The sequence below is a fragment of the Oncorhynchus keta genome, chromosome 36, assembly GCF_023373465.1.
Source record: "Oncorhynchus keta strain PuntledgeMale-10-30-2019 chromosome 36, Oket_V2, whole genome shotgun sequence".
Lineage (NCBI taxonomy): Eukaryota > Metazoa > Chordata > Actinopteri > Salmoniformes > Salmonidae > Oncorhynchus > Oncorhynchus keta.
Window position 1 is genome coordinate 26033702 of NC_068456.1, and position 27197 is coordinate 26060898.

Sequence of the window (27197 nt, forward strand, 5' to 3'; positions counted from 1 at the left end):
CATCCAACCCTGCACACACACACACACACACACACACACACATACAGAGAGATGAGCAAAGATACATAAAATGTATGTTATTTGCACCAAATTTCAACTCAGAATCCTATATTCTATGGGTGTCTCTCATTTCAAGATATCAAGTGAGTGTAATTTGGAATTGTTTTTATACACTGTGATGTCCGAAACCTGAGGAAAATCTATTTTTCTGACAGTTTTCGTTCTAATCAAATAGCAGTACTCTGACGCCATCTGATGGATGTGTGTGAAGTTGCTCTATAGCAGTTAGTCATTCAGTACACTAGATGTCGCTGTACTCTCATTCTGGATACTACACCTCGCTTGTTATTTCCCTTCCAAATACATTTTCGTCGTTTGTTTTTTTGCCTGTCACTGCCGTTCTTATTATACCTCAGTGGTCAATGGTTATTTACACATTTGACTGGTGCTAGCAAACACTGAGCTTTGGAAGCTTGTCGGCTCGGCGTTTAATGTATTGCATCGGGAAAGAAACAGACAATTTATGCATGGCAATGTTGTGAGCAAACACGTAGCATAAGTCCTAAAGAAGAGGTGTCACTATCTCGAGTCAAGAGAACATCTTTTGACAGCGAGCGAGGGGCAATCTTGGCTTGGGTTCGGTACACGGGCATGGCAGCGGCAACAGTGGTCGAGAATGATCCAACGGCGAGCGAAGGCGGTGCCGCATCATTCTCGGAGCCGGAGGTCCACAGCCCTATCTGGAACGACTCTCAACTTCGAAAGTATCCTTTCCAGACCAGACCGATACCCAGACTCTCTCACACGGATCCTAGAGCTGAGATGCTCATAAACAACGAGGTAAAGTGACAGTTGACATGACAATTAATTTGCTGTCATGTTTTTGTTCAAGTTTGACAGATAGCTCAAATTAAGTAACCCAATTGTATTTGAAATGCTTGCTTGCTAGCCCTTCCCAACGATGCCGTTAAAAAACAATACGAACAATTAAAAATAGTAACACGAGAAATAAAATATACAAGAATGGAGCTATAATATACAGTACCAGATCAATGTGCAGGTCAAGGGTAAGAGGGATTTGGTGAGAAACAAAAATAACTAGCTAACGATGGCTATATGGCTAGCTGCTACTTTGTCAAATAACGTTAATCAACAAGTATTTTGTCTTGCACACACCACCTGCTTGTATCCTGTATGTTGTTAGTAAGATAGCCAATGTTCTCTCAACTGAATCAGCTGCTGGCAAGCCAGCGAACACGATTTTGACAGTGGTTCTATTTTTTTCAATTTCACCTGTTTTATCCAGGCTTGTTCTGCATGAATCAAATCTCATGCAAGAGAGACCCTACTTGGTCTGGTTGATAGTGGACAAGTCCAGTGTTCTTCCAACCTGGTCCTGGGGTCCTTCGTAGGGTGTGCAGTTCCAATGTAGCATGGCAGGGCTTGATTATTAGGTGAAACATGTGTTTTTGACACTGGATTGGAACACAAGCTTGGCTGTAGCCTAGGTTACAACCCCTTGGTCCCCAAAACCAAAGAACACTGGACTTGACAAGTCTGCATGGCATGGCAGTCTGCAGTGGAGATCATTCGTTTGCTGGTAACACACATCTGGCCTACCATAGAATCTTATTTTCTTATAGGTAGCCGATGAAGCAGATTTTTTTTCTTCTCCTGTCTGATACTATTTGTAGCCAGGTAATCTGGACCCCTTGTTAGCAATGGTCCTCTCAGTATACACGTGCCACCTCCTTTGCTTTATGTTCAATAAGAAAACATGTCATGCCTCCTCTTGAATGCTTCTCTCCAGAAGTCAGTCTGCATTTACTACATCTGATATGACGTTGACTGGTTGTTCTCTAACTTGGCCTCCATCAGAGGAATGCAACAGTCACACCCTGTTATAACACTGAAATGCACGTACCACTAAATAAATCAGTATTTCTCATATGACTGTCTTTCGCATCCATTGATGTGCCTTTCTTTGAAACATGATTATACAATGCCAGAGATTAGGCTACAGCCTGGAAGATCAATGCTGCCTGTTAATATGTGGCATGCTGGCAGCAGGTATGGTACTATGGATGCATATGGGATATCTAGGCTATTACAGTGTAACTCTGAGACTGTTGACATAAGTGAACTGTAGTGAATATCAGTTATATTTTCCATACACGAGGCTAGCTAGGCATAACTGCTGTGTGCTGAGGGATCCATCTGCAAAGTCAACTTTTTCTGCATGCAAATCACAGGTTTTATTCCTTGGTCTTTATTCAGCTATGTTTATACGAGCAGTTGACTGCGTGGTTCAAATATATATATATATATATTTTTTTTTTTTTGGGGGCATAGAATGGTTGTGGTTCCACAATTATGATCTGTAGTGAACTCCCAGTGAACTCAGGTGGGAGAGGGAAAGAGACGAGGAGGGATCGAGTTTTGACCAGACACATCGATGTTGACTAGGTGAATGAGCTGTATAATTAAGATTTACCGCGCGATAAACAGTAGAGTACCCGCGCGGTAAACAGTAGAGTACCGAATAGAGTAGACCAACAATTTGCTGTTCACATGAAATTAGTTGAATAGCGTCTTATTGACTCAAGTGAAAAGTCAAACAACATAGTCTGTTGAAATGGAGCTTCCGTATCCTATTCGTAATTCACTCAGTATATTATACCTCTTGCTTCCGCCCTGCTTGCGGTCTTTGCTGTACGAGCTTCGCTAATGAAATACAGTGCAGCGGCACAGTGCGCATGTGCTACACAGCCTACGTTCCAGTAGTCACGTAGCACTTGCCACTTGTGTCCAATGGGACCATCAATCGCTCTGCTTGCCAGCGAACCGCAGTGTTGTTGATACACATGGCTAATGCAGGCTCTTCCTATTCGCCAGAGACAGGTGTGCCTTTCTTTGCTACGTGCCTAAGGATAATATGTGTAATGTATTAAAAGCTATTACATATTGATGAATTCCCCATGCATTTAATTTGTTCTGACTATAGCCTAACTATTCAATACTTCAAAGGAAAACTGATTAGATAGATGTATATTGATATTTTATGGTCTGGTATACCACGGCTGTCAGCCAATCAGCATTCAGGGCTCGAACCACCCAGTTTATGATATTTAATGCATATAACGTTAGGCCTATCACTATCAGGAAAACATGTTAACAAATTATGTTTAAAAAAGTTTAATACTTTTTGTATAATTTAATAAATTGTTGCTTGCTTCTGTCCTATATTATAAGGAATAAAAATATCAGAGTATATGCCGTCTTTCTAATCTAACAAATCTTCCTTTTTTTGGGGGGGGGGGTTCCAGCAACCTGTGGTTTTAACAGACACCAATCTAGTGTATCCGGCTCTCCAGTGGGACATCCCGTACCTGCAGGAGAACATTGGAAATGGGGACTTCTCTGTGTACATCGCGGAAAACCACAAATTCCTCTACTATGACGAGAAGAAAATGGCCAACTTTGAGAACTTTGTACCCAAGTCTCGACGGATAGACATGAAATTCTCTGATTTTGTGGAGAAAATGCATAAAACACAGGAAGAGGGAGGAGATGAGAGGTAATGTTTTTGTGTAAATGGCTATATTAAACCATCATCCGAGGGAGGGTGATCTGCTGTTTGATCTGCTGACCTGCTGCAGGAGAGTTAGGTCCTTAGGGACATTTTATCAGTGCTTAATATGCGTGAAGGTAATATACAACTTCTCTTATTTGAGTCACAAAACATGTATAATATGGACAGAATCATATTAAATGCTATCCAGTCTAGGTGTTTGCGTTGCAGGAGTGCCGGGCATTGCTCTTTAGACCAAAGTAAAATGTTGAGTGAGTCAAATTAAATCTAATGCAGGAACTGAAATAGCTAGCTGTCGAGAATGACTAAGCATTTATAAGGCATCTTGGGAACATTTTGTACCACTCTCACCTGACTGAGTTGCTTGGCCTGGGAGAGAGAGAGACACACGCACACACATATCACTTACTACACTGAGCCCCTTCCTTAGAACTAATGCTTGCTGCTTGTGTCCACGTACTGTAGATTTGATCAGTTAAATTACGTTTTCTGTCACATAGTGGTGGTTTTGTGCAACGTTTGTTGCATGGCATTACTGTTTTCTAATTGAAATCATTCTTTGTGGTTTGGCAAGGAATGCTTTCTACTGAGCCGAGTTGAACATTTTATATTGGCAAGACAAGCTTTCATTTCCGGATGCATGTACACTTGCTGAGTACACTTGACTCCTGATAAGTGCAAACTCTGGAATTGCATTGCAACTGTCCCTATTCAATTGCATTTCTCTTCATTCCTCTGTATATTTGTGTTAACCACTGGGCTTAAAGCAGCATATTCACTACAGTTCCAACCCTTTTGCTTTTATCAGTAGTTGACTCTACATGTACAGCATTACCCCTTCTTTGGACTGTGTTAATGACAGAGTGTCATGCAGGACTGTCTTATCCTTTGTGTCTCTATCCACATTCTGCTCCAACTAGCTCCAGGATCACTGTACTGCAGCTCCCTCTGTGGCTGTGCTCCTTCCAAAATATGTGCAAAGCAGAATATCCATTTCCGTCTCATCAGATGGTCTAATTCTATTCTGTTCATCCTCCCAGGGTGTACCTGCAGCAGACACTGAATGACACAGTGGGCAGGAAGATCGTGGTTGACTTCCTGGGTTTCAACTGGAACTGGATCACCAAGCAGCAGAGCAAGAGAAACTGGGGCCAGCTCACCTCCAACCTGCTGCTCATAGGCATGGAGGGTAAGAGACCTAGCCCTGACCTATAGGCATGGAGGGTAAGAGACCTAGCCCTGGCATGGAGGGTAAGAGACCAAGCCCTGGCCTATAGGCATGGAGGGTGAGACCTAGCCCTGGCCTATAGGCATGGAGGGTGAGACCTAGCCCTGACCTATAGGCATGGAGGGTAAGAGACCTAGCCCTGGCATGGAGGGTAAGAGACCAAGCCCTGGCCTATAGGCATGGAGGGTGAGACCTAGCCCTGGCCTATAGGCATGGAGGGTGAGACCTAGCCCTGGCCTATAGGCATGGAGGGTGAGACCTAGCCCTGGCCTATGGGCATGGAGGGTGAGACCTAGCCCTGGCCTATAGGCATGGAGGGTGAGACCTAGCCCTGGCCTATAGGCATGGAGGGTGAGACCTAGCCCTGGCCTATAGGCATGGAGGGTGAGACCTAGCCCTGGCCTATAGCCATGGAGATTAAGAGACCTAGCCCTGACCTATAGGCATGGAGGGTAAGAGACCTAGCCCTGGCATGGAGGGTAAGAGACCTAGCCCTGGCCTATAGGCATGGAGGGTAAGAGACCTAGCCCTGGCATGGAGGGTGAGCCCTGGCCTATAGGCATGTGTAACGGATGTGAAACGGCAAACTTAGTTAGCTGTGCGCGCTAAATAGCGTTTCAATCGGTGACGTCACTTGCTCTGAGACCTTGAAGTAGTAGTTCCCCTTGCTCTGCAAGGGCCGCGGCTTTTGTGGAGCGATGGGTAACGATGCTTCGAGGGTGACTGTTGTTGATGTGTGCAGAGGGTCCCTGGTTCGCGCCCGGGTATGGGGACGGTCTAAAGTTATACTGTTACACATGGAGGGTGAGAGACCTAGCCCTGGCCTATAGGCATGGAGGGTGAGAGACCGAGCCCTGGCCTATAGGCATGGAGGGTGAGAGACCGAGCCCTGGCCTATAGGCATGGAGGGTGAGAGACCGAGCCCTGGCCTATAGGCATGGAGGGTGAGAGACCTAGCCCTGGCCTATAGGCATGGAGGGTGAGAGACCTAGCCCTGGCCTAATAGGCATGGAGGGTAAGAGACTAAGCCCTGGCCTATAGGCATGGAGGGTGAGAGACCTCGCCCTGGCCTATAGGCATGGAGGGTGAGAGACCTCGCCCTGGCCTATAGGCATGGAGGGTGAGAGACCTCGCCCTGGCCTATAGGCATGGAGGGTGAGAGACCTAGCCCTGGCCTATAGGCATGGAGGGTGAGAGACCTCGCCCTGGCCTATAGGCATGGAGGGTGAGAGACCTAGCCCTGGCCTATAGGCATGGAGGGTAAGGAACTAAGGGGTTTATAGGAATGAAGGTTAAGCAGGGTTTTCCCCAGGATGTTTTAACAAGGTTGGTTCTGCTGGGGATGGGAGGCCTGGAAGGGGTCGGTGCCCCCCTTCGGACTCAGAGAAATGTTTTATTTTTCTGCAGTCTAGGTCCATAAATTACAACAAATAGTTGCTTTTTTAAAGGTACAAAATCAGTGCCGCTTTTAAATTCTTTGGGGAGAACCCTGGTAAGGAAGGGACCCTGTGGCTTTTAGGCATGGGGACCATGGCTAGCAGGTGATTTCCCTAGTCTTATTAGACAAGGAAATGATATACAGTATATCTACAATGTGGGTACCATATATCGCTGATGGAATGAGTGAACTACCCTGTCTCAATGTGCAATCAAAGGCCTTGTGGAAAGGGCATTAAGAAAGAAATCCACTCACCTTAATTTCAGCTGAAATTAGCTTAAGGGCATTGTTCCTCCAGAGACAGACAGGTAATCCTGTGATCTGCTCAATGTTTGTAGGCAACGTGACGCCAGCCCATTACGACGAGCAGCAGAACTTCTTTGCACAAATCAAAGGTTACAAGAGGTGCATCCTGTTCCCTCCCGACCAGTTTGAGTGTCTCTATCCCTTCCCTGTTCACCACCCCTGTGACAGACAGAGCCAGGTAAAACCTACTTTCTGATGTCATTTATTTGACCATTTTAAAACAATCAACCAGACGTGGACGCACTGCAATCATAGAGGATAACACATCAAGGAAAACGTATTTCCATTGTGGTCCCTTTAGAAACCAGTGTTTGATTTGATATGCAAACTGTTTCTGTTTGTTTTGAATTAATCTTACTAACAGCAAGTTTGCTTTTGCCATTTGTAGGTTGACTTTGAGAACCCTGACTATGAGAGGTTTCCCAACTTCAAGAATGTGTCGGGCTATGAGACTGTGGTGGGCCCGGGAGATGTTCTCTACATCCCCATGTACTGGTAGGAGCTGTTTTACACTTTTCTACCTAGTATTATGTGTGTGGTGGGATCCCATGTACAGTACAGTGTGTATTGGTAAGAGTCGTTCTGTACCGAGTCTGAAAATAGACTGATTTTGATGCTGTTTTCTGACTGAGGATTCTGTCGCTGAAATGTCAACACTGTGGCATTGTGGAACCTGTTGGTGACATTGTACATGATCTGATAAGTCTGCTCTGTTTTCATTTCATGGCTAATTCAGGTGGCACCACATTGAGTCCCTGTTGAGTGGTGGAGTGACCATCACTGTCAACTTCTGGTACAAGGTACTGTATGTGCTCACTGATATATGCCAAAATATATCACCATATCAGTATCATCTTTACTACATTCATGTCAACTAATGTTGTGGCACCTTAAAGAAGGCACCATTATGGTCAAAATATTGGTGAAATGAATTGAATATCTTTGCATTGAAAGATAAATTTCTCACTGTGCTCTCTTTATCATTTTTAATTAGCATGGATCACCTTGATACATCCCTTACTCATAGAAGTAGTATTAGAGGACATGTTATATTTCTGTCCTCACTAAATGATCTGTTATTCCCCCAGGGTGCGCCCACGCCCAAGAGGATCGAGTACCCACTGAGAGCTCATCAGAAGGTGGCCATCATGAGAAACATAGAGAAGATGCTGGGGGAGGCACTGGGAGACCCACAAGAGGTACTGAAACTGGACAGATGAGGAATATTCTGATGGGATTTATTTATGGGAGATCTAGTCTGGTATGTTAAAGCAATTGTACATGAGAGGCCGTGGGTTTGGACTTTTTTAGCACGGCTGTGCTGCGGTCGTAGGTACGAGGCGAAGCCCACCCATCACAATGCTTGTTCTGACCAACCCATTGTAGAAAGCCTGGTATTTTTGTATGCACTGGCTATTTTAGGCATATCTGTCATGACAGACAAAATGTCATATCTGGGCATGACAGACATAGTGTCATATCTGTCATGACAGACAGTGTCATATCTGGGCATGACAGACATAGTGTCATATCTGGGCATGACAGACATAGTGTCATATCTGGGCATGACAGACATAGTGTCATATCTGGGCATGACAGACATAGTGTCATATCTGGGCATGACAGACATAGTGTCATATCTGGGCATGACAGACATAGTGTCATATCTGGGCATGACAGACATAGTGTCATATCTGGGCATGACAGACATAGTGTCATATCTGGGCATGACAGACATAGTGTCATATCTGGGCATGACAGACATAGTGTCATATCTGGGCATGACAGACATAGTGTCATATCTGGGCATGACAGACATAGTCAGAGTTGGCTAAACCCAAGAACAAACATATATCTGTACCAGGCTGCCAAAGATCCCATAGACTCACTAGTTCCAGAACTAGAACATGATTAAATCACATTTTTTCTAGAACATCAAATGACATTTCACAGCTCTGAGATCCCAATGAGATTCCATTGAGAAGAAGATTCTGGCTGGTTCCATAACTAGAACATGACATCAGATGATTGACATTCCATTTGGCGGCTCCGTATTTAGTTGGTCCTGTAGGAATAGTGCAGAAAGCTTGCCATGCCCGGAATCCTTACGGCTCCGGGAACGCTGACCCTGATAGCAACCCAATTACTGTGAATATTTATGGTCTACCTGATTTAGCACAGAGTGAATGGAAGAAGGGGGATGTGTGGTACAGCACAAAGACTAGAGGACAAGACACTCAGTGAAACAAAGCTATAGCTATAGTATCTCACCTAGTAGTAGACCCTAATAGGGTTTTCAACAATGGACTTGTTTTAGTGTGATTGTATTTTAATGCATCAATGTGCTTTCTGTTCTGTAGGTTGGCCCTTTATTGAACATGATGATTAAAGGCCGATATGACCAGGGATTCAGCTAGAGCTACTGCCTCAGAACTGTCTGTGTGTGTATTGGTGTGAGTGAGTGTGCCCAGGCCTGATTGTGTGTTTGTAGGTGACCATGTGTGTGCAGACACGTGTTGGTGCATTCGGACTGTTAAGCTAGCAGTGACTTGGCCAATCAGCCATTTTGACTGTTTTGATTGTCTGGGAGCCATAATCATCACAACTTCAGCTACCAGTGGGAAGACAATAGTGGACAACGGACCAGCCATGGAGACCCACATGCAGTGTGCTGTCAGAGAGGGATGAACTGTGTAAACTACACAATGTAGAGTTGTGGTATTTTAGAGGGAGTGGAGTGATAGGCAACTGCTGTAGATGTCAAAGAATAAACCCCCAAACACCCTCAAAGTGAAAGTTGCCCATAATTAACCATTGATGCAGGGTCAGATATTGGACATTTTATCATCACACCCAATTGGATTGGGAAAATCTGATCCTAGATCTGTAGTTGGGGGCAATTTCTACCTTGAACACTGAACAGGTGTGTGTGTTGGGTGGTTGTTAGTCATAACCAACAAGATACTCCCTTCGTCTATTTAACCGTTCCCCTGTCATTACAGTTTGTAACCATAGCAACACACCTGCAGCTTGAATATGAAATAGGGAATAGCTGTGTAGTAACTAAAGTAGGCCTACTTATTTTGTGACAAACTTCTCAATGAATTTGCGACACATTTACACCCCGAAAGAGATGAGTCATATTCTTGTTCTGTTGACTAGGTCAGGAAGCTGATGTTTGTTTCTGTATAATTGCTGAACGTTTGTGTGTTATAGCCGACATACTTTTTCTTTGATGGTGAGTTTTTGTCTACATTCAGGCATAACTGAGTTTCTGTTGGTGTGTTATTTTGTTGTTGTTGTAAATCTGTTATGATACATGGTACAGTTAAGTTAATGAGGATGGGCTTAAAAGTATTTCAACTCATTTCAATTGCAGCTGGACAGTAAAATAAGAATATATTACATGCTTCCAGTGGAATGATTGAAGATATCTCACCAGTTTTCCTACTCAAATGCATCCTAAAACAAGTTTCCCAAACTCAGTCCTGGGGCCCCCCTGGGTACAGGTTGTGGTTTTTGCCCTAGCTCTACACAGCTGATTCAAATAATCAAAGCTTGAGGAAGAGTTGGTTATTTGAATCAGCTGTGTTGTGCTAGGACAAAAAACTAAACGTTCACCCAGGTGAATGCACCAATTTGTAAGTCGCTCTGGATAAGAGCGTCTGCTAAATGACTTAAATGTAAATGTAATGTAAATGCCTGAGTTTGGGAAATGCTGTCCTAAAAAACAGTCATGTTTTGCTCCGGTAACAGTCACACAATACGCTAACCCTATATTCATTTAAATTCAATATCATTTCAAATATATTCTACTTGTAGTTATTACAACAGTATTTCTTAGTACTTGTATCAAGAATGTACCTAGTGGATGGTTTTCATGCGTGTGTGCCTCTCTAATCTCACTCTTCCCCTACTGTTGCTGTTTTTTCTCAATTCTTTTCGGAAGGATGTCAAAGTGTGTGTAGAGTTCAGTTGAATTCCGGTTGTTATTGTGCCATTGTCAAGTGTTTCTAGTGAAGACTTCACTTCAACAGGTGCAGTTTAGAGCACAGGACTTATTTAAAGCACATATTGTCTGTCCTAGTGCTGTGTGCCAAACCAGGTGTGTCCTTACAGGGTTGTGGCTCATTTCAATTTGGTCAATTCAGGAAGACAACAACTGTAATTTAAATTTTCCTCTATGATTTTCTGTGAGGAAAATGTGGAGTTGGAATTTTAGTTTACTTTCTTAATGTAAACGATGTTCAGAAAGTTGTATGTACGGAGGCCCTGGTGTGACATTGGTTTGACTTAATTTTAAGCTGCATCATATTAATTTGTTATTAAAACTAATAGCCTAGTTAAACCAGACTGACCACGGCTGTGTGAATGATGAACACAGCATTCCGTCTGATTTAACTACTAGGCTAATATACTAATGCTGCATGTTCAATTCCTACACCTTCAGTGACTGACAAAATATTTCTAGGGGAGTTTCTATGTTCTAGCCATGTGTATTATAATCATTAGCATTTTTCCAACAGCATGTACTGTACTCCTCTGGCTTTCCAAAAACAAATATGGAATCCATCAACCGGAATGTTCATATCTTATTGTTTATATTTAGGCTAATATTCTAAGAATGTTAAAGTCCATCAAGTGGAATGTTCATATCATATTGTTTATATTTAGGCTAATATTCTAAGAATGTTAATGTCAAGGGAGTGTATGCTTGATTGTTGATAGTATATCAATATTGTTGATGAATAGACTAGTTCTTCGATTAATTATTATTTGATAGTTAAGTCTGAGGTTAAATTGCTCTCTTCTGTGTATTTGTTTCTCCTACCTGTGTGCCTAGCTTGGTTATGACATGGCTCAAGAAACAGCCAGAACAATTATATTTTTATTTAATTTTTGCATTATGTAGCTTTAAATGCAAAACCTGAACATGGTTAAATAAACTCTTTGCTGTGTTTTTTAAAATTTTACAAATACAAAACAGTTTTCTGGGTTCCTGCACTTGTATGATTTGAGTTTGTCTGCTCTATGTAATTTGCACTGATTTCAAAATGACTGCTGAACAAGGAGTTCTATTGTTGTGCTAGTGGCTTTGTAATAAAATCTTAAACTTTTTGATCAAGTTCTTGTATTAGTCATCACAGCGGTTTGGTGTCAAATTCAAGTCTGTCATTGTAGAGATTCATTGTGAGGAAATAGACCAAAGGATACAGCTATAGCACTGGGAATGTTTAATATACTAATATGACAGTAATATCGCAGTATTGTACACCAGCAGTAATGTAAAATAGAGAAAAAAATTAAAACATGTTTGGAGTTAATGTAGAAATTAGTTTTGAGGGATGATAGGTGAAATTGTCTGTCTTGATTATTTGAGTCTGACCATGGGAGATTATCAATTGGGAAAGTCCTTCCTCTCCTCCGTGACCTGGAATCCAGTAAGTGTTTGGCATATGTAGGAGCGTGTTAATTTGTTAATAGGTCAACGAAGGAGTTTGGCTCCTCTCCTCGACTGCCACCGTCGGGAAAGGATGCTCAGATGTATCCTACCGCAGAAGTGTTTTGCTCAGGTGTATCCTACCGCAGAAGTGTTTTGCTCGGGTGTATCCTACCGCAGAAGTGTTTTGCTCGGGTGTATCCTACCGCAGAAGTGTTTTGCTCGGGTGTATCCTACCGCAGAAGTGTTTTGAAATCAGCCACACCTCCTTTGAAACAACTATTATTTTCTCAGAGGGGAAAAGCATGTACACATTTAAAAATTATACTCTACTTATTTATCCTTTTATCTATAAAATGTCTAGCATAACTAGAATTTGTAAACCACTTTAAACATGTATTTTGGGATTCCACCTCTAAACATAATTTGCCTGATGACGAGCACATTTATTTCCTGTTTTCATCTCCTCGACTCAAAGGAGGCGAGGAGAGGACGCAAGAAAATCGAATTGAGATTCTTCACATTTCCTCCAGCCACTTCAAACTTGCCAGATTGATGTCTTATGTATCCATCGGAAAGCACAATATCACCATCTGCTGGTCTGTCCTACAGTCAGTGTGTTCCTCTTTCATCTCCGACTGGATTCGAACCTGGGTCTTCTGCGTGCCACAAGGACAGAAAAAAGGAGAATGGAATGGACTCTAGCTACATGCGTATTTATCTTACTGTTTTTAACAGACTACGTGTTTCCACCTCTGTAAATGTAATTTGCCTGATAAGTGCATTTATTTCGAAAAGGAGGCAAGGAAATCCAATTGAGATTCTCCCCATTTTCGTTATGCATTTGCCTGGGGAACTAATGCAAGGCTTCAATAAATGCACATGCCGATAAGGTGCCATTTCCAGCTCTAGGTAGATGTAGATTAGGTGTATTGCCTGGTCCAAATCACATCAGACACCTAGGAGTTGCACGGCTCCAATTCCACATCTTCCCAGTGTCAGCCCATCTTGGATATCTTTAGTTAGAGTGTGTGAAGGGAGATAAACACACAAACATATTATAAGCATACAATAATACTATCAATTGGACAATCGATAGCAGAGAACATAAAATATTACTTTTTACACTTCAGTCTGGTTCCCAGATTCCAAATTGGTTCTCTGCCCCAAATGATGATGCTAGGGAGGTTGTTTAGCTGTAAGTTATGCGGTAGATTTGGATTTGGTTGTACCATGGAGTTAGTTAGAGAAACTCAAGGGAGTGTTGGACCATAGAGTTAGGTAGAGGACGCAACACTGCATCTGTCCCATTATGGCATCTATGAGACCATAGCCAGCGCCATCTCCATTTTGAAGTAGTCAATTTTCTTCTTCTACAACTTTATGAGTTGGTAAACAAACTGAAAGGGGTGCATACTGCCACCTGAAGTGTGTTGTCTGGATAGGTATAAAGCCAAGGTTGGCAATATGCTGCCACCTGCAGTTATGGAATGTTTGTATAATTCATTGGCTGGTCCATCCTGATGACCTGGATGGAATTGTGTGATCCTTCCTTAACCCATAGGAAGTTCCACCCAGTTGACTACTTAAGAATTGTGAAAGTCCTCAATGGCGCTGCCGATGCTAAGACAGGCTTTTGGGCACTTATTTATCTCTATGAGTTGGACATAGAGATCCTATAATTCACTATGAATACACTGTGTGTAACGTCACTCTCTGGTCTCACTCAGATGCAGACAGCACACGGCCCTCTCATCATTGCTGTGCACCACCTCAGAGCAGGCGTGAGTCCCGATCCATATGGCCCGGCTCCGGCCTGTCAGTCGTTTCAACTCGCTCGCCAACGATATTCCTTTCCGCCGATCCTCGCGAACAGGTCTGACACAGTCTTCATGCTGAGCTGTCTGAGAACATTGAAGCTGTCAATTATGGCCAGCTACTCCAGAGAAATAACCCTAATTTTGGTCATTACAAAATAGAGGGATTTGTTAAGATTTTGAGACATTTGCAAACTGTTTTTGATTGGGTTGGTCTTGCCATCTTAAACACAGCAAACATTTTTAGCTAAACATATTTACACTTACTGACAAATTCAATAAATGTGGCCCATGCAGGAAATCTCATACATTTGGCTATCAACAACACTAGATGTATCACACACACACACACACACACACACACACACACACACACACACACACACACACACACACACACACACACACACACACACACACACACACACACACACACACACACACACACACACACACACACACACTATATCCTCACCTCTTTTCCCTGAGCCTGCTCCCTGAGTCTGAGGATGAACTTCCCCTGTCCCCTCCACCTCCCCTGGGCCTGGAATACACATTCCTGGTCCAGGAGGATCCTCTGGGTGGGTCTGGCAGGGAACATGCGCCCCAGGGGCTCCTTGACTACCTCCTCTATCAGAATGTAGTCACTGGCGTTGCCCGCTGACAGCAGGAGGCTGGACTGTCCGGCTTTTCTCAGTGTCTGCAAGTGAAATGGAGATCAGTTACACGGTAAACGATCTGTAATTATAACAGCCTGCCCCTGCAACTTTGTTTGTTCGGTAAGTAATGGGGTTAAGGAAATGTAACCACTCCCGTGACTGACTCCCATATGCTTACCTGTCGGATGAGATCATTGCCTGTGATGTGTCTGGGAGCTCTGAGGGTCACTGGTGATTGGTCAGGAGATACTCCATGTACTTCCACCAGAAAGGAATCGTCTTCCAGTCCACAGCTGACCTCCATCTCTTCTATAACTGGCTTCTCATCATTCACAAGCTGAAACAAAGGTGAATATTAAAGGTATGGTTAAGGTTGAGTCTTTTTTAGAGACATCAACAACAGTTCATTCATATCTGCGAAGAATGGCATAATCGGCGCATCCCACACATACATTGAAAGGAACAGGATCAGTTGCAGTGCAACGCCGCCAGAGCCGTTTTTGGAGTTGAACAAGCTGAACAGTTTGAGTAGATCAAAGAAAGAAATGTCCAATATCATTTGAATTCTAGGCTCTGAAGCAACAAAATCTAAAACTGTGCAATGACTTTACCAATTGGAAGTCATACATTTGGTCATAAGAGAACGGAAAAGGGATTTTGAGAAGGTTGAAATACAACCAGACCTTTTCTCTCGTTTTGAGGCATACTCTGCCCAGGTAGCCTTCGGCAGGGTTCCAGCTCTCAACAACCCTGAGTATCTCTTCCTCAGGCCTGATCGTCCTCTGCAAGAGAGGCCTCCGAACCTCCTCCCTCTCACCCCGAACCTCACCCTGAGCCTCCCCCCTCTGACGGGGCAATGCCACCCTCTCTTCCATCAGGAAGTAAGAAGGGAGGGAGACTAGAGTAGAGGAGGAGAGCGATGGAAGGATCTGGGAGGCAGATATAGAGAGAGAACAATAGAGATTAAGCATTATATTGCTGCAATTTCACTGTTGACCCCCCACCAAATGTGTAGAATGCTGAGGTACAGTACATGGTGAATTGAAAGATGACATGCTTACATTGTGTAGGAGCTCTCTGGCAGTGGTCCTCTCACTCACACCCACCACCGTAAAAGGCTCAGGCCCAGGGACTCCATGGACGGTGACTCTGTACTGCACAGCAGCCCTACGCTCCTCTGTGCTGAAGAGCTGGGAGACACAGACACACAGACACACAGACACACAGACAGCGTGAGTTTAGTGGTTAATGCACGGCTGAATCAAAATCCTGCACACTCTGTAGCACTCAAGGACAGAAGTAGGAGAAAACACCGCACTATACACTCACCCACTATACACTATAGACTACAGACTCACCCACTATACACTATAGACTACAGACTCACCCACTATACACTATAGACTACAGACTCACCCACTATAGACTACAGACTCACCCACTATACACTATAGACTACAGACTCACCCACTATACACTATAGACTACAGACTCACCCACTATACACTATAGACTACAGACTCACCCACTATACACTATAGACTACAGACTCACCCACTATACACTATAGACTACAGACTCACCCACTATACACTATAGACTACAGACTCACCCACTATACACTATAGACTACAGACTCACCCACTATACACTATAGACTACAGACTCACCCACTATACACTATAGACTCACATACACTATAGACTACAGACTCACCCACTATACACTACAGACTCACCCACTATACACTATAGACTACAGACTCACCCACTATACACTATAGACAACAGACTCACCCTATAGACTACAGATACACTATAGACTACAGACTCACCCACTATACACTATAGACTCACCCACTATACACTATAGACTACAGACTCACCCACTATACACTATAGACCACAGACTCACCCACTATACACTATAGACTACAGACTCACCCACTATACACTATAGACTACAGACTCACCCACTATAGACTACAGACTCACCCACTATACACTATAGACTACAGACTCACCCATGATGCAGGCCGTGAACCTGCTGTTCCGCTGTCTTCAGATGTACGGCTGTAGATGAACAGACTGGAGACTGGCAGGACCTCGTTGTGCTGATTCCTCAGCTGCAAGTGTCTGTATCCTGCCACACACACCCCACACAGTTTTGAAATGATTGCCACTGTTAGTATTGGGAAAATAATGCTCTCATTTGACAGCATTGCAACTTTTTCTGCCTTTCTTATAGTTATTTTCCCCATGCTGTCTCTTTTAAACTGAACTTCATGTGGGCATAGAATTTGACCCATTTTGTGTGAATTCAATTAGCTAATCAAATTGAAAAAAGTTGTGTTTATCTCCAACAAGTCAGTTCGTCAAATTTCTGCACTGCTAGAGCTGCCCCGGTCAACTGTAAGTGCTGTTATTGTGAAGTGGAAACGTCTAGGAACAACAACGGCTCAGCCACAAAGTGGTAGGCCACACAAGCTCACAGAACGGGACCGCCGAGTGCTGAAGCATGTAGCTTTAAAAATAAAATGTATTATTGTATGAAATATGGATTAAAATGATATGCAGCCATAGTTCTACAACTACTGAATGCCTTCAAATGCAGCATGCCTAGATCCAGGTGTAAAAGCCTTGAATGGGCATGTGAAGACAAATAGGTACAGGTCATTTGCATGTATCCTATTTGTTTGCACATGGCCATTCCCTTGGTGTACAGTATGCCCATTCTGTGTGCATTTTATTCATTTAGCAGACCCAGTTTACAGTAGTGAGCGCATACATTTTCATTTGTACTGGTCCCCCGTGGGAATCGAACCCACAACCCTTGCATTGTAGGAGCCATGCTCTATTTGGTGCTCATTCAGAGGCATAGCAGAAGTGTTAAAGTTATAGTCCTTAATTAAAACTAAAACAAAGCATTCACCCCACTTCTGTTTTGGTGAAAAGCTGAGGGCAGGGCCTGGAGAAAATATAACCACTCTCAAATTCATAGACAAACATATGGATGCAAGGACAGACCATCCATGAAATCAACATTATAGTTTTAACCATGTTTTGAGGCTATACAGTCTTTGCATTTACATTGTTTACAAACATTGGAGTTAAAACAAGCTTATATTTTTGGTTCTAATGGGATACGACAGTTGAACTAAGCTCATGAGGAATTTATAAGGTATATTATTATTTTTATTATTATAATCTTCAAGAATCAATGGGTATTTATTATTATTTATAAGTCCAAAAATGTATGTAGGAAATAAGAATTCTAGCTTTAATGTTAGGAAATAATTTATCCCCACTCACACCAGGTGTTCATGTTTGAAATGTCTCATGTGACAATGAGTCTCTTTTCATCTGAAATGACTATAGCTGTACCAGGTTTGGGTCTTCTAATAAAAACACACTCTTTGTGTGTGTGCCAGTGTGTGGAAGATAAGTCACAGATTAAATGATGTAGCGTGCGTGTGTGCCTACCTGTCCTGAGTGCTCTGAGTGATATGATTCTCTGAGCGGTGGTCTGGGAGCTGTTGTGTTCCACCACGGTAAAACGTAGAAAGGCCAGGTCGGCCATGAGCAGGGGGAGGTGGAAGCTCTGGTTCCATATGGGGTTCAGGGCGTTACGGTGAACGGGTTTGGTGCGGAAGTGACACCCATCAGCCTGCATCCCCAGGATGTCTACCTCGATGCATGGACTGCCTGCTGTAGTCCCTGGGCATAGATTCTGACCAGAGATAATCTGGAAGGAATGGAAAGAGAGAAGGGGGGGATAAGCGAGAGACACAGATAGAGAAAGACATCAAGAAAGAATGTGTTGCACCAGATGAACTGACCGAAAAAGGAAACCGGTTGACACTGCTGCCTTTGAGGATCACTAGCTACTTGTTGTACACATGTATACATTCAATCCATTACCTCTGCTATGTACTCACAGTGAGAAACAACAGGACGGGGCTCATCTCCCTTGGGTCTCTGTCCAAGGGGCAGAAGTGTCCGTAGAGTGGGCAGCTGGGGTCCCACAGGACCGGGGGCTTCAGGACGTACCCACAACCCCTGTTAGGCTCAAACATGGCGGCGTTCAGTTGCAAGGGAAGGTCTGTCAGAGAGAGAGAGAGAGAGAGAGAGAGAGAGAGAGAGAGAGAGAGAGAGAGAGAGAGAGAGAGAGAGAGAGAGAGAGAGAGAGAGAGAGAGAGAGAGAGAGAGAGAGAGAGAGAGAGAGAGAGAGAGAGAGAGAGAGAGAGAGAGAGAGAGAGAGAGAGAGAGAGAGAGAGAGAGAGAGAGAGAGAGAGAGAGAGAGAGAGAGAGAGAGAGAGAGAGAGAGAGAGAGAGAGAGAGATAAATATGTAAACTATTGGAGAGACTCAAAAATAGGTTTGTGCGCCAACAACTAGACTTTCAGACAGACAATGTCATTTTCAAGAAGCATGTTGTGCTCCAATTTCAAATGACTTCTCTGAATCAACTTCTGAAATATTGAATTCGCCAAACTCCTTGTCCCTTTGTACTTTTGACTGAATGCAGACAGGCCCAACTCGTTCTGGCAATAGGCCAAATATCAGTTCCTCATATGAAGCTAGCCAAATGAATTTCCCACTTTCTCCCACATTTGGCATAATGAAGCAAACTTGACTTAGTTGACGACTCTTAGCGTCTAGCTCACCATCGGTCTGGTAGTTGAGAGCGACCAGCTGTATTCCATGCAGCCAGAAGAGTAGGGGACTAGGGTTGGTGGAGTCGATACGTGTGGCTGCTGGGTAGGTCCGTAGGAGCTGGGCGCTGGTGTGTTGGATCAGCTTCTGGGCGTAGCGGCGACACAGGCGTTTGGCGGCGTTCTCATTGACTGAGGAGACATGGTAGCACTTTGGGGTGTGGATGAGGGAGCTGAGGGAGGCATTACAGGTGTACAGAGGGGAGGTGGGTGGTTCTTCCCAGTTGGAACGGGGGCCCTCTGATGCTGCTCCTTCAGATTTAAGGGGAAAGGGTTATGAGTGGAGTGTGTGTGTGTGTGTGTGTGTGTGTGTGTGTGTGTGTGTGTGTGTGTGTGTGTGTGTGTGTGTGTGTGTGTGTGTGTGCGTGCGTGCGTGCGTGCGTGCGTGACACACTGAACGCAAAGGGTTTAACTCATCAACTTTCAAATATATCCAAAAGATGTCCAGCCTGTCTAGGAAGAAGTAGCAGACCCTTAACCATTGAGTTAGAACTACGTTTTGATAGCTAAGCATGGGGCAGAGAAGGATAGTCTACCTCTCCCTGGGGTGTGCATCACTGTCGATGGGTCCCCTGGAACACCTTTCTCTGGATCTTTCCCAAAGATGTACCTCCTTCCATTTCCTTTAGGAGAAACAACTTCCTGTCTCTCTTTTCTCTCCCTGGAAGTGGATAGACCTGGGACACACAGACTTATACCTTCACAAGGAGATCTCACAAGTCAGGAATATAACGTTAACCTGCTCTTGTGAATGTGAGACTGGAACACAAGGCCATTTACAAGGCATTGTATAGTTTCTTTATAGAAGATGATGTAGTGTAAGGAAAGACCTGGGAATTTGACAGCTTGGCAGTAGATCACCAGATCTGAGAGCTCCTGGGCTATCTGGCGTCCTTCCTTCTTGCTTCGAGGCAGCTTGAACTCTTCCTCCAGCTCCTTGCCAAATACATGTGTCTGGGTGAGAGAGTGTGTAAAAATACAAAAGAGACAAAACTCTTGTCTCATGATGTTATTAATCAGGGAGAAACTGGTTAATTAAGAAAAATTCCAACAAGATAAATACTTTTGTATTTCTACGTCTGCTGGATCCTGAATGGAGGACAAACTCACTTCTGCTTTGTTGTGAGTAGCTCTCTTGCATTTCTTCATCTTCTTGGGGACTTCGTCACTGTGTTTGGTCTGTAACTTCTCCCCTGAAAGAGACTTTCCCTCAGGCCTATCCTCCAAGATATTATCTGTATCAATGTAGACATTCCCAGCCAAAGACATTATTATTGCAGTATAAACAAAAACACACATTCCTGCAGTGTAATCTAATTTGAGGTTTTCAGTGATCTAAGTAACATTAAAACATGTTGCCAAAATCTATTGGCTTTCAAGCAATCTCTTGTTGTTTTTGACCCACTTGGTAATCCAATTGAGTATCGGTGGGTACTAATTTAGTAGATAAGAAGCTTTGGAAAAGTCACAACACACAGTCACACAGCCAGTGTACTAGAGCTCTGCACAAACAGAGCACAAATCTATTCAGCAATAGGACAACAAGCATGCTGTGGAATTGGCAAATCTTAAGTGATTAATTTGATTATTTTTATTACCTTCTGGGAGAGAAGAAGCAGTAGATAAAGCCAGGGCGTCAGCTACAGAGGAAGAGAGAGTAGGGGGTCACAGGATAAGTAGAAGAATTGGGATAATCAACATTATTGCTGTTTGAGGTTGTTACCACAGAAACGTCTCAACTATAAACTGGCATACACGGGGATGCTCTTGGTGTTGTGACCATACCATCAGATAGGGATTCATACTCATAGTCGTATTCATCCTCATCCTCTTCTTCCTCCTGATCCTCAATGGTTGGGAAGGGAGGAGGCATCACACTACTGGCCTGAGAATGCATCTGGGCCAACTGGTGAGCCTGTATCAGGAAGAGTCATTTAGGACAATCTTAGTTCCTTCTAATTATGTCTCCCTGTGCCATCATTTTAGGTACATATAGCACATTATATAAATACCGGACTGGATCAACAACTGTTAAAAAAACTTTTGGTCAGTGTGTTCCTTATCAGTGGCCTTGCCTTCTGTTTGAGGATGTCCACTGGCGTCTGGTGAGCTTTTAGCTTCTTGTTCTTGAGGAGGATTTTCCCCCTCAGTTGCCATGGTGACGGCAGCTGTGGGTCGTCTGAGAAATCACTTTCGAACAGGAACTTTGTCACCAGCTTATCTCCAAACACCGTCTGTTGAAGGACAACACAAACACACCATCAGAGTTCTAATCTGTTCTGAGGGGAAGAAGGAGCCATTGTGATTGACCTGTTAATCGCAATGTAAGGTATTTGTTCCCGGGTGGTGGTTCAATAACTCTATGACTACCCTGAACCCTTAACCTCACCCCGTCTCTACTTATTTTCATTAAACACCAACAAGCATCAGAAAGAGCCCATTTCACATCTCAACATTGAACTAGACAGGATAGTAAGTAGGCCTACCAACCTTGAATATGTCGGCCATCTTGCGTTGCTGCGGCAGGGAGCAGTGATTCTCTATGGACAGCATCACAGGTAGGTCAGAGGTCACGAAGGCAGAGCGGTTCACTGCCTCCACCACATCCTGCAGGAGCGGAAGATTAATAACTCAACTCAATAAATGAAATTCAACTAAATTCAACCCAACTAAACTTAATTTAACTCAGCTCATCTCAACCCAACTCAATTCAACCCAAACAAACTCAACTCATCTCAGCTTAGGTAAACTAAATTCAACTCACTTCGTTTCAACTCACTTCAACTGAACTCACCTTGAAGGGTATGCGGGTAGTGAGGGTGTGTCCATGGTAGATGATTGGCATGCCATCATCTCCATCCCAACAGTCCAGTTCAACACTCCTACATCCTTGGAGGAGTACCTGAGACAACAACAAACCAAACAATAACGTAGCGACCTGGACACCTGGACACCTGGACACAACGCCTGGACACAACGCCTGGACACAACGCCTGGACACAAGGCCTGGACACAACACCTGGACACAACGCCTGGACACAACACCTGGACACAACGCCTGGACACAACGCCTGGACACAACGCCTGGACACAACGCCTGGACACAACGCCTGGACACAACGCCTGGACACAACGCCTGGACACAACACCTGGACACAACGCCTGGATACAACGCCTGGACACAACGCCTGGACACCTGCACAAAACACCTGAACACGACACCTGGACACAACACCTGGACACAACACCTGGACACCTGCACAAAACACCTGAACACAACACCTGGACACAACACCTGGACACAACACCTGGACACAACACCTGGACACAACACCTGGACACCTGTACAAAACACCTGGACACAAGGCCTGGACACAACGCCTGGACACAACGCCTGTACACAACGCCTGGACACAGCGCCTGGACACAACACCTGGACACAACACCTGGACACCTGCACAAAACACCTGGACACAAGGCCTGGACACAACACCTGGACACCTGCACAAAACACCTGAACACAACACCTGGACACAACACCTGGACACAACACCTGGACACCTGTACAAAACACCTGGACACAAGGCCTGGACACAACGCCTGGACACAACGCCTGGACACAACACCTGGACACGACGCCTGGACACCTGCACAAAACACCTGGACACAACGCCTGGACACCTGCACAAAACACCTGGACACAAGGCCTGGACACAACACCTGGACACCTGCACAAAACACCTGGACACAACACCTGGACACAACACCTGGACACACAACACCTGGACACCTGCACAAAACACCTGGACACAAGGCCTGGACACAACGCCTGGACACAAGGCCTGGACACAACACCTGGACACAACGCCTGGACACAACACCTGGACACCTGCACAAAACACCTGGACACGACACAACACCTGGACACAACGCCTGGACACAACGCCTGGACACCTGGACACAACACCTGGACACAACGCCTGGACACAACGCCTGGACACAACGCCTGGACACAACGCCTGGACACAACACCTGGACACAACACCTGGACACAACGACACAACGCCTGGACACAACGACACAACGCCTCTGGACACAACGCCTGGACGCCTGGACACAACGCCTGGACACAACGCCTGGACACAACACCTGGACACAACGCCTGGACACAACGCCTGGACACAACACCTGGACACAACGCCTGGACACAACGCCTGGACACAACGTCTGGACACTTAACCTGGACACAATAACTGGACACAACGTCTGGACACAACGTCTGGACACAACGCCTGGACACAACGTCTGGACACAACGTCTGGACACAACACCTGGACACAACGCCTGGACACAACGTCTGGACACAACACCTGGACACAATACCTGGACACAACGACACACGCCTCTGGACACAACGTCTGGACACAACGCCTGGACACAACGCCTGGACACAACACCTGGACACAACCTAACTGGACACAACAAACCTGGACACAATAACTGGACACAACGTCTGGACACAACGTCTGGACACAACACCTGGACACAACACCTGGACACAATAACTGGACACAATGTCTGGACACAATAACTGGACACCTCTATGGCTTGGATCAGAAGTTTTGGATCTCTTGATGGAATTGGCTAAGGTGTTGGACTAACAGGCGCAAGGACCCGGGTTCAAATCCTGGTAGGGCTTCCCCCCAAATTCATAACAATAAAGGCTTTTCAATGACAGTTTATCACCACAAAAGCTTTATTGCTGTACACTCAATCGGTTTGAGTAAATATCACATAGAGTGTTATCCCTGTCAGGGTAATACCAGTGTTCTGGTTGTCACCTGGCTGTACAGCTCCACAGACGACTCTCCCTTGAGTTGGTGGGAGGTCAGGTAGGTGTTGTGTGATGTAGCGATGTAGTAGTAAGACAGAGGGTAATGGAGCTCTTCAACATTCAGTGGAGACTCTTCCAGTTTGGAAGCAGAATTGTCCTTGTCCATCAGATACCTTACAGCAGGGGAAAACCAGTCTGGGTCATTCCTTTTTGGCTCAGTTGGTAACAGCAGGGTCATGGGTTCAATTCCCGCAGGGATCACAAATACATACAAAAAATACTGACCGGGCAAATCCCTCAAAGGACATCCAGCCAATCTGATGCAAAGTGGTAGATGGTTCAAATGTCTAGAACACACAACACATTAATTCAGTGGAAGATTGTTTGCCAAAGGACAAACGCACGCACACACACCGACACACTTCATCGTCACACACCTGGATGATTCTTAGGACTTCATCATGCGAGTGGTTCTCTCCCTGACAGTTGACTAGGAAGTCGTTGAGGTGCATGATGGTCATGCCCAGAGCTCCCAGCGAGGCACTCTCCACGCCAGTACCATTGGTCACGATGCTGGCAGAAGCTATGGCGTCTGAAATATGCTTCTGATTGTCTGACATGTGTCTCATGATCCAGATGGAAAGACCAAGGTCCAGGCCATTACGTGTCAGAAGGTCTAGGATGGTGGGGAAACACAAATAAAGACTTTTACACTTGACTTCAAAGCAAATATGAGTAGCTGAATTTATTTACATACACAGCCCTGATTGGCTGATAGGATGGTCAAGAGCTCATCCCCTTACCCAGACGAATGGTCATTGGTCTATTATAATCAGATCAAATTGTGATGTCATGATCTGGGCCAAAAACTCCATTGCATCTCAACATGCTGAAATTCAAGGCATTCAAGTCAATTTCAGAGTGTTATTTCGACCTCAGTGTGGAAATAAATAAAACAATAAGAATATCATGTTTTTAACTCCACTGCCCCTTTAAGGGCTTTTCACACTGCACAGGCCATCTTAGCCTAGGGCTCAGAGATCCCTTTAAATCTGTAGTTCGAAGACTGTTATTCCTAGACTTGTACCAGATCTGTTTGTGCTTCTCTCACCAACTCCAGCAGTCCTTAACATGCCAAGCATGGCCATACAGCACATACAGATCTGAGACCAGGCTTCATTACTCCTAAATCATCTAAATGGAATTGACCCCAACTGGGCAGGTAACTCACCCAAAAAACTCACCCAGGAAACTCACCCTGGTAACGCACCCTGGTAATGCGCCCTGGTAACTCACATAGGAAACTCACCCAGGAGACTTACCCAGGAAACTCACCCAGTAAACTCACCCAGATCTGGCTGTATTCCTGTGACTCTGTCGTCGATGCGGAGGTGAGTGTAGAGAGGAGCAGGCTCAGAGGCAGACTGACCACAGGACACAGCATGGGCATCAAACACATTCTTCAGGTCCTTACGACTCCGGATACTACACACCAACATGGAAACAAAAAGTTGGAGGCCCCAATTCACCCAATTGTAGATAATGTCAACTTCCTAGGACAGCTGATGCAAATCAAACACACTACTGAAAGCCCTATCTGGAAATCCACAATCTGCCATTGATTAAATAGTGGCAATTTTGTACAATGGGAAAACACTTAGAAAAACACTGGGAAAATAATAAGGAATCTCACTGCTGTAACAGATAATAATGTATTACACAATAATACTATATACAGTGCATTCTGAAAATATTCAGACCCCTTCCCTTTTTCCACATTTTGTTACGTTACAGCATTATTCTAAAATGGATTAAACACAAACAATTCCTCATCAATCTACACACAATACCCCGTAATAATAAAGCATAAACAGGTTCATAAACTTTGCAAATTAAAAAAAAGAAATAAACATAAATAGCTTATTTACATAAGTATTCGGACCCTTTGCTATGAGACTCGAAATTGAGCTCAAGTGCATCCTGTTTCCATTGATCATCCTTGACATGTTTCTACAACTTGATTGTAGTCCACCTGTGGTAAATTCCATTGATTGGACATGATTTGGAAAGGCACACGCCTGTCTATGTAAGGTCCCACAGTTGACAGTGCATGTCAGAGAAGAAAACAAGCCATGAAGTCTGCAGTATTGAAAGTCCCCAAGAACACAGTGGTCTCCATCATTCTTAAATGCAAGACGTTTGGAACCACTAAGACTCTTCCTAGAGCTGGCCACCCGGCCAAACTGAGCAATCGGGGGAAAAGGGCCTTGGTCAGGGAGGTGACACTGACAGAGCTCCACAGTTCCTCTGTGGAGATGGGAGAACCTTTCAGAAGAACAACCATTTCTGCAGCACACTATCAATCAGGCCTTTATGGTAGAGTGGCCAGACGGAAGCCACTCCTCAGTAAAAGGACATGACAGTCCCCTTGGAGTTCGCCAAAAGGCACCTAAAGGACTCTCATACCATAAGAAACAAGATTCTCTGGTCTGATGAAACCAAGATTGAACTCTTTGGTCTGGAGGAAACCTGGCACCATCCCTACGGTGAAGCATGGTTGTGTCAGCATCATGCTGTGGGGATATTTTTCAGCTGCAGTACTCCAGACTTGGGTGAAGGTTCACCTTCTAACAGCACAACAACTCCAAGCACACAGCCAAGACAATGCAGGAGTTGCTTTGGGACAAGTCTCTGAATGTCCTTGAGTGGCTCAGCCAGAGCCCAGACTTGAACCCAATCGAACATCTCTGGAGAGACCTGAAAATAGCTGTGCAGTGACACTCCCCATCCAACCTGACAGAGCTTGAGAGGATCTGCAGAGAAGAATGGGAGAAACTCCCCAATACAGGTGTGCCAAGCTTGTAGAATCATAACCAAGAAGACTTGAGGTTGTAATCACTGCCAAAGGTACTTCAACCAAGTACTGTATAAAGGGTCTGAATACTTAAGGAAATGTGATATCATTATAATTTTTTCCTCTGCCTTATCTCAGCTCACTGTTCACCATAGCAACACCCACTTGCAGCACGCGCTCCAGCAGGTACATTTCACTGGCCATCCCCAAAGCCAACACCTCCTGTGGCCGCCTTTCCTTCCAGTTCTCTGTTGCCAATGACTGGAACGAATTGCAAAAATCACTGAAGTTGGAGGCTTATATCTCTCTCACTAAC

General features: G+C 44.5%; 2 protein-coding genes across 2 annotated transcripts in view; one reads left to right on the forward strand and one right to left on the reverse strand.

Moving 5' to 3' along the window:
* Positions 1 to 389: 389 nt before the first annotated feature.
* Positions 390 to 11689, forward strand: hif1an (hypoxia inducible factor 1 subunit alpha inhibitor). Its single transcript, XM_035754590.2, has 8 exons — positions 390 to 840; positions 3327 to 3577; positions 4633 to 4781; positions 6597 to 6742; positions 6953 to 7059; positions 7301 to 7364; positions 7653 to 7763; positions 8925 to 11689. The coding sequence occupies exons 1-8, from the start codon at positions 652 to 654 to the stop codon at positions 8979 to 8981; spliced, it is 1074 nt and encodes a 357-aa protein (XP_035610483.1). The 5' UTR covers positions 390 to 651; the 3' UTR covers positions 8982 to 11689.
* Positions 11690 to 11783: 94 nt separating this feature from the next.
* The window catches only part of LOC118369849 (1-phosphatidylinositol 4,5-bisphosphate phosphodiesterase epsilon-1-like), a 40932-nt gene continuing 25518 nt past the window's right edge, over positions 11784 to 27197 (reverse strand). The window contains exons 12-32 of the mRNA XM_035754591.2: positions 25376 to 25512; positions 24465 to 24703; positions 24313 to 24374; positions 24035 to 24200; positions 21988 to 22095; positions 21684 to 21800; positions 21269 to 21427; positions 20979 to 21108; positions 20792 to 20833; positions 20304 to 20428; positions 20024 to 20147; positions 19730 to 19870; positions 19146 to 19445; positions 18418 to 18581; positions 17963 to 18224; positions 16504 to 16622; positions 15542 to 15670; positions 15164 to 15409; positions 14659 to 14817; positions 14297 to 14521; positions 11784 to 13908 (exon numbers count right to left, since the gene is read on the reverse strand). Coding sequence (XP_035610484.1) covers positions 13714 to 13908; positions 14297 to 14521; positions 14659 to 14817; positions 15164 to 15409; positions 15542 to 15670; positions 16504 to 16622; positions 17963 to 18224; positions 18418 to 18581; positions 19146 to 19445; positions 19730 to 19870; positions 20024 to 20147; positions 20304 to 20428; positions 20792 to 20833; positions 20979 to 21108; positions 21269 to 21427; positions 21684 to 21800; positions 21988 to 22095; positions 24035 to 24200; positions 24313 to 24374; positions 24465 to 24703; positions 25376 to 25512 — 3349 coding nt within the window. The 3' untranslated portion in view covers positions 11784 to 13713. The remainder of the gene's footprint in view (positions 13909 to 14296; positions 14522 to 14658; positions 14818 to 15163; positions 15410 to 15541; positions 15671 to 16503; positions 16623 to 17962; positions 18225 to 18417; positions 18582 to 19145; positions 19446 to 19729; positions 19871 to 20023; positions 20148 to 20303; positions 20429 to 20791; positions 20834 to 20978; positions 21109 to 21268; positions 21428 to 21683; positions 21801 to 21987; positions 22096 to 24034; positions 24201 to 24312; positions 24375 to 24464; positions 24704 to 25375; positions 25513 to 27197) is intronic.